Source organism: Canis lupus, chromosome 35 (assembly GCF_003254725.2).
Source record: "Canis lupus dingo isolate Sandy chromosome 35, ASM325472v2, whole genome shotgun sequence".
In the NCBI taxonomy this organism is placed as follows: Eukaryota; Metazoa; Chordata; class Mammalia; order Carnivora; family Canidae; genus Canis; species Canis lupus.
The window spans coordinates 11,910,326-11,918,148 of record NC_064277.1 but is presented as its reverse complement, the minus strand read 5'-3'; the positions used below and the strand labels follow the sequence as shown (position 1 = coordinate 11,918,148).

At 44.6% G+C, this 7,823-nt stretch overlaps 1 protein-coding gene across 1 annotated transcript; it reads right to left on the bottom strand.

Annotated features, from left to right (window-relative positions):
* Nucleotides 1-833: 833 nt before the first annotated feature.
* EDN1 (endothelin 1) lies at nt 834-7,820 on the bottom strand. Its single transcript, XM_025444336.3, has 5 exons — nt 7,097-7,820; nt 5,322-5,490; nt 4,206-4,364; nt 3,938-4,051; nt 834-2,093 (listed from the first exon to the last, which is right to left on the bottom strand). Exons 1-5 carry the CDS (start codon nt 7,158-7,160, stop codon nt 1,991-1,993), a joined length of 609 nt encoding a protein of 202 aa, XP_025300121.1. The 5' UTR covers nt 7,161-7,820; the 3' UTR covers nt 834-1,990.
* Nucleotides 7,821-7,823: the final 3 nt, after the last annotated feature.

The following is a 7,823-nucleotide window of genomic DNA, read 5'->3' as shown; positions in this document are numbered from 1 at the left end:
CAGTGATCATCGTGAGCTAATATTTGTTGAATGCCAGGCATTCTTTCCTATTTGGGAAGGATGGTGACGAGTCTCAAGAGCTCATCAAGCTCTTTTGGGCTTCCGTTGGTAACAACCATATGCAATACCAGTCTCCCAGATGGTTTGGCAAGACCAGCACAGCAAAGTGGACAGGAGAATGTGCCACAACCCCCACGCCCTACACCCAGCTTTCAGTATTTCAACCACCACAGGCATGTGTGCAGTCCTGGGCTACCATGGAAAAGCAAAGGCACTTAGTGTTCTTTAATAAACAAAAGTCTTAATCTGAGCCAAAAAAATAAAATATAAAAAAATAAGAGGGGTCCCTCACTTGCTCTGGACCGGCTGTTTCCTCCAGGTATTTTTCTAGTGTGGAATTGTGTCTAATTAGGTATGATTGGGGGAGTCGTCTTGCCACCGCTTCCTTCGGCCCCTTAATTTGGAGAAAGCACCTCTCAGCACACCATCCGCTTGAACTGTGGGATCCTGTCTCATAGCCTAAGCAAAGTTAATGGATGAAGCAAGCCCCAGGAGAGTTTTAAGGTCGGGGGCATGGGGGAAGAGGAAGCAGAAGGCTGCTGTCCAGGGAAACACAGAGGTATTAATGCTGGGTTTTTGTTTCGTTTTTCCCTTAATGTAATCTAAAGGCAACTTTTAAGATCTAGATCAAGTTCTTTTGTGATTAGCCAACACTATTTTCCTTCTTATTACTACCACTCCCCCACCAAAAAACCCAGCTTTAATCATTTCCCTTCATAACTCTTAGCACTTTGGTTCACTTCTTGGGAATTTCAGAAATGATTCAAAATCAGTACAGTAGGGAAAAAATATTTATTTTCTAAAGTTATTACCTTGACAGGCAAAACAAAGCATTTTCTCAATTTCATTCAGAAATACATTTTAAAAAAATACATAGACCAATATGGCCTGCCCAAATGTATATTTAACATGGTAAATATAAGGAATAAATTGTTTAGAATATAAATATCTATAAAAAAATAAGTACATTGAAATTTAATCCAACCTCTTCCATTAGCCAGTTACATAAAGGACAATAACTTTACTGCTTTAAAGCATAACCAAATGTTTACTTTTCAATGTCTTTTATGAACAACCCTATACCGTTGTGTTTCCAAAGATCAAGGTAAGGGAACCTCCAGATTCAAGGATCTTTTTCCTTATGGATCAGAGCTAGTAGATTACCATGAAAATGTTACATCTACTACTGGCATGTTAGACTAGACATCTATGAGGCCAAGATTTACTATGGGGGTTTTGGGGGAGGGGATGGCAAGAGGGGACAGAGCCGGGGTAGGCAATAATTAACGGTGGGGAAGTACTTCTACCAGAGTGCAATAGAGGTGAGGTAGACTCAGATTCATCAAACCCATCCTGATTTACAGTAGTAACAGTTTCTTTTAGTTTTGCATTTTGTGAATTAAAAAAAAAAAAAGTCTTTTACTTTTTTTTTTTTTTTTTTTTACTTGAATGTCCTTCGAATGTGTTTTCAATTCGTGCATTCCTTAGAAAACCTTTGCGTGGACTTTGGAGTTTCTCCCTGAAATGTGCCAGGCACCTGAGTGAGACACAAACACTCCCTTCGGACTCTCTTCAGAAATTCCACCCTGTGTGGAATCTCTTCTCCCCCAGAGGATGACATCCTAATTCACAAGTCACTGTGTCTCTCTGCTTTCCAAGTGGTCCATTGTCACCCCAAGCGAGGAGAGACTAAAGCAGTTATCATTGATGGAAGCAAATGAAGATGGATTGGGGGACTCCTTAACCTTCCCTGGAATGTTTAGAGCAAGGGCACTGGCCCGTTGCCAGTCTGGAACAAGAAACAGTCTAAGCAGGGAGGATGCTTTTGCTCTGATCTCAGCCATGGGGAGAGAGTGCAGAATTAGCTGCAGGGTTCCCTCCACAGAGGAGAAGGCTTGCGGGCCACAGGCCCAGTCAAGGTGACCAGTCATCAGTGTGTTCGATTATGGGTCACTTTGTTCTCTCTGTAGAGCTCTGCTTTCAGCTTTGCAACACGGAAAGCTGTTTTGATGCTGTTGCTGATGGCGTCCAACCTATTAAAACAAGACAAGAGAAAACAAATGTTATTTTTTTTTTTAAATCACTTCTGGGCAAAAAGAGGCATCTAAAATTAGAATCTGGCACAAACAAATCTAAGTCTGATCCTAAACCTTCACCACCAACTGCAACAGCGTGCTACTCTTGGTTAATCTCAAGGGAAAATGAAGCCCATCTTTTATTCTGGAAATGGAGGTGGGGGGGAGACGAAGGGAGCTATGGTCATATCTAAAGGAAATTGGGCATTAAGTACAATTTTAAAATATAATTTTATGGTAAACTAGAGATACTCTCTTTTATTCTGTTGCTACCACCACCACGAGACTCTATGGAGAACTGCCTCTGCATAGGTTTCAAATAACCATGGATGTCTTCTTAATCACAAAAGCAATTAAAGGTGACTTGGTAGAAAAGAAACAAAAAGAGAGGTAGGGCCAAAGCAAATGGTGTACAGCACTTAGAAAATGCTGTACTTTCTGCAGGTTTAATGTTTTTTTTTTTTTTTTTGCAGGAAAAAGAAAGGGAATTGCAGTAGTGATTTGATCGTTGACACAATAATACTAATAGAAAAATAAGAATAATTTCCAAATCAGTTAAGGAACTGTGGTTTATGTAACCCCATGATCTGAAGGGAACATCGGGGGCCTGACATTATAAATATGGAACGGCAATGGCCAGCCAAACATCCCAGACAGCTGAGGATGTCCCATACATCAGCAGTAAACAACACAGAGGTGTTTGCTGCCTGCCAGGCCTGTGCTCAGAACACTCTGACCACAGAACTTCTTGCCTCTGGATTTCTAGGAAAAGTTTCCATGGACCAAGATAGGGAAATGTAGGACACGTGAAAGCTCTGAATACAGATTTCCTCCCTCTAGCTTACAAATTCCAAGATGTTTTGGATTTGGAAAGGCCATCACTCTAGAGATGCCCATCACAACCCCATGGTGTTGACTAATCGGCATCCTTTCTCTGCCTCAGCTCACACACAACCAACCAGAAAAGATGAGAGCTATTCACAATGACATGGGCTCTCCACTCAATGCACTTCCCTATTTAAAAAAATAGGGAGACCTGGGTGGCTCAGTGGTTGAGCATCTGTCTTTGGCTCAGGGCATGATCCCAGGGTCGTGGGATCGAGTCCCACATCAGGATCCCCAAGGGGTGCCTGCTTCTCCCTCTGCCTATGTCTCTGCCTCCCTCTCTCTCTGTCTCTCACGAATAAATTTTTTAAAATCTTTAATAAATAAATAAATAAACCCTCAAAACAGCATGTTCTAATTCTCACCATCCCTATCTAATGACTTTATTTTTCCCTTTGGCCATTGGAGTAACTGCTATGCTTTGGGGGGTTTCTTTTCTTTTGTTTTTTGGCTTTTGGATTTTTTTTTTGTAACTGCTATGTTTTTTAAAGAACTTGATCATTCATGACACTTGAATTTAAGAATAAATAAAATAAAATAAAATAAAATAAAACATCAAAACTCCTGTCCCTGAAAAAAAATGTTACTTTCTCAAGGAAAGTGGCAAATACATTGACTCAGAAAAGCAAGGACTAGATGTGACCAAGTGACAAGGATGCCTATAGATGTAACTTGTTTGGAAAAGCTACCTTCGGACTGAGTGGCACAGGTTCCAGATTATCAGAGAGTACAGTGGGCAAAGATCTGCCTTCAAAAAATATATATATTTGAGAGGGATTCCTTTGCTCTTTTTAATCTATAGACTATGAAGATCTTTGTTGTCTTCTAAGCCTTTCTCTCATCAACAGGAGGGTACCTGTAGGGAGCGGCCCCTTAGCACTGGTGACTGGGGCTAGCTGGTTGGGGGAGTCTCTTACCTTCTTATTTTTCTTCCTGCCACCAGCTGCTGCTGCTTGGACTTTTCTCCAAGCTCAGAACAGTCTTTTCCTTTCTTATGGCCATTCCAGCCCTTCTCCATACTGTCTTGCTCCCTGTTAAAATACAGATAGCGCAAAACATTTCAGCAACGGTAACTTCAGTTCTCACAAAGTCTCTGTTAATGTCTCTTAAACAAGAAGGCAACATTATGATGGGAAGATCAGGAGGCCATAAAACTGATCGAAAGCCAACGTGTTTCTACCTCACCTGAGTTCTTTTCCCGCTTGGCAAAAAGTCCAGCACTTCTTGTCTTTTTGGCTAGCACACTGGCATCTCTTCCTGTGGTCTGTTGCCTTTGTGATAAATAAATCCTTTAAAGATCGCTTAGACCTAGAAGGGCTTCCAAGTCCATACGGAACAATGTGCCTATTAGCAAAAAAGATGAACAAAAGACATTAGCATACTTATGAGTCTTTGAAATGATGCATTCTGTGGCACAAACTCATTGCAGTGGGACCCAAGTTGCTCACCGCACAGCACCTGGTCTCACAATTTAGGAGGGTCCAGTACGGTGGTGGTCAGGAGCACGTGCCCATCAATGTCGCCCTGAGTGTGTACCCCACCAGGAGAAAGCCAGTTTTCTAACTCAATGAAGTTCCATTTGGATTCTAAACAAATTTCACTTTCCTCTCCACACAAACAGCTTTGTTTTTTTTTTTTGTCCCAAATTATGACATCTCAGCTTTGGTGTCTGTTTCCTATTTTCTTCCTTTTCTGACTTTCTATCTAGTTAACAGCTACGGGGGAGGGGGGGGGGGGACTTAGATGCAAAACTATGACTCACATGATTTTGAAAATCTATTTTCAATCCAAGACAGATGATAATGCGAAAAGTGCCCTCTGAAGGGGATGGGGGGGAGTGGGGGGATGGGGAGGACATGCTACAGCACACACCATTCACCCCCAGGATTGCACATCTCTCGCAACTGGTGATATCATGCGACTAATAGAAGGACTCATTGCCAGAAGGCTGTCCAGTAATTTCCAAAGTGTCCCTTTTGAGTCTCACCTAAAAGGAATAAAGTTCTGTCCTTGGAATCCTACTTGCCATCAGCATTTTCCATCTATCCAGTCATGAGTGTTTGAGCCACGGGGCCTCAGAAGACCTCCCCTCTGTTTCAAAGAACCTCCCTGCCTGTGTATTTTTAGGACCCGAGGGGCACTGTCCCCGGCCGCCCACCCGGGGCACCTTCATGTCCTCAGAAGTGCTACCTTCGGAATCCACACCAGGAGCTCCCCTAAAAGCAGCTAGAGTCACTGGGCTCCAGAGTCTGGGGAAGCCAGAGGTAAGGAATAGAGTTACGACGCCCTCTAGGGACTTACTCAGGAGTGTTGACCCAGATGATGTCAAGGTGGCAGAAGTAGACACACTCTTTATCCATCAGGGAAGAGCAGGAGCAGCGCTTGGATCGGCGGGGCCGCCAGGGTGCACTGGGAGCAGGCTTCTCCCCCCTGCTGTCCGGGCCTGTGCTGAGCTCCGCACCCAGGACCGCTGGGGAGAGAAAGAGCAGGTCAGCAGGGCATGTCCCCTGGGATCTAGAGGAGCACATAGAAGCCCGTGAAGCACACAGCCCGCCGTCAGCAAGAAACACAGAGCAAAAGGGGCTCTTTATCTTTCCTCTCCTTAACGTGACTTCACCTTTACCCCCACTGGCTTATGCACTTTCAGGGAGATTACACATGAGCTGGGGTGGCAACCACCTGAAAAGGGGACTGCTGGCCAGGCCCCAGAGAAACGGGTGGCCATGCTGCCTGTTAGAAATGCAGGGTGGCTTCTCCATGGCATTTAATAGGACAGACTGATCTAGCAGGATAGTGGCTTAAAGTTGGCCGATGACCAAAGATCTAAAGCTAAATAAATCCCCTGCCTCTTCCTAGGTTCAGGGCCACTTCCCCATGCAGTTTAGGGGAGTACCCGCCACTTCACACCTGCTGGAGGGCAGAGAGCAGCCCAGGTGGTATATAGTCCTTGAAGTTAGGAGGAATTCAAGATGTTTGGGGGAGAAGACTGGAGAAAAGAAGAGAAACCAGCCCTACAATAGTCATCACAAGTGGTAAACTCTAGAGAAGGTACTGACCTAGACTAAGACTGAGCAGCAAGGAGCTTGGGAACCTAATGCAGGTTCTGTGGATTTTGAATCCAGAATCCCCCGAACAGGATGGCATGTGTGGGATTCGCTTCTTGCCCCTTCCCCACTGCGGCATCGCCTCTTCTTACTGACAAGTTAGCCATGCAGCTTATCTGCCCAATTTTGTACATTTCAAATGATCAGACACATTCCAGGATTTTCATTCCCTTGACATCTTTTCTCTTTAGTCAGGGTCATGAAAAGACACACAAAAAAGGGCATTGACCCCGAGAAGGGGGAAACGGGCAGATGCACACGTACTATCTAAATCCTCAAGCAGCCACGACTTATCGTGGCTCCCCTCCCACAACAGGTGAATAAAACTGAAAATAGACCTCACACCATCTTAGGTGCCAAAAACCTGCCAAAAGAAGCCTAAAGTCAATAGTGACAAATTTTAAAGAAAACATCTGCTTCACCCTGAAACCGCCGGAGGGTTATTCAACAGACTGTTCTGCAGGTGATTTTACTGCTCATAGATTGCTTGAATGACTTGAATAAAATTCCTTGGCTTCGAGGTGAAACGTTTAAATATTTTACACATTCACACGCTATTAAAACAGTATTTAAATAAGATGGAAGTTCCTATATGTCCGATGAACTGTACAGACCCATGTGTTGCAAATATCCATTTGGCTAACTGCGAAGCTAGTCTTTGCCTTTCTTGAGTTATAGATTTTAAAAGCCCAGGAAATCCACACCACCTATATAATAACAATAAGTTATTTTCATGCTCTGGGAGCAATTGTTTTCAAGAGAGGAATTCTCTTCCCCCGCAACTCGAAAAGTTTTTTTTTTTTTTTCCAACTCGAAAACTTAAGTAGCTTTGAGCAGTAATTCCCAGACCCTTGCCATGTGAGCTGCAGGCATAAAAAAGAGGAGGAAAACAGCAGCACGAAAACCATGAGGGTGCACACAAATCAGTAGACAGCAACGTTCAGAGAGATTCACCAGTCCCCGTTTGCCTACCTGCTTCTGGAGCTCCTTGGAAAGCCACAAACAGCAGAGAAAAAATCATGGGGAAATAATCCATTTTGGAGAAAAAAAAAAAAAAGAGAGAGAGAGAGTGACAGAGAGAGAAAGAGAGGAGTGGGGATGGATCAAAGTCCTCTCCTGCCAACCGAACCTAAAAGGTTGAAAACGAAAAAATAAAAAATAAAAAATAAAATAATAATAGCTTCTGGTTGTTCAGATCGAGTGAGCCTTCAGCCTAAAAGCGCTCTTTAGAGAAAAAAAAAAAAAAAAAAGAAGAAGAGGTTTAGGGAGGAGCGCGGGCGGTGGAGCGGGGCGCACTGCGGGGCGCACTGCGGGGCGCTCGGCGACCTCGGGGACCTCGGGGACCGCGCAGCCCGGGACCCTCCTGCGCGCTCGGCCCTGCGCCGCGGCACCAGCGCGTCTGGCTTGGACAGCTCTCCGCAGCCTTTTTATATTGAACCCCTATAGAGTGGGGGTAAACAGCTCCCACTTTATTCCAGCCCCAGACAATGTTATTGTGTTATTAGTCACCAACAGGCAACGTGCAGCCGGAGATAAGGGCCGGCTCCGAAGGAAATCACTGCTAACTTCAGAGGCAGACGCCCGCCGCCGTCTGACAATCCAGGGGCAGGGCTAAGGACCAGAAAATACCCATTAGAGACCTCGGGGCAAGCCTGCCCGCGCCGCGCTGCGCTCCGCTTCCCCTCTGCTCAGGAATCAG

Bases quoted from the DNA above. Each gene is read 5' to 3' on its own strand.
- EDN1 (XM_025444336.3), bottom strand. From the start codon at position 7,160: ATGGATTATTTCCCCATGATTTTTTCTCTGCTGTTTGTGGCTTTCCAA. The intron at 4,365-5,321 runs GTAAGTCCCTAG...TTTTGCTAATAG, and splicing joins ATCTGGGTCAACACTCCTGA to GCACATTGTTCCGTATGGAC. The intron at 4,052-4,205 runs GTGAGGTAGAAA...GTATTTTAACAG, and splicing joins CAAGCGGGAAAAGAACTCAG to GGAGCAAGACAGTATGGAGA.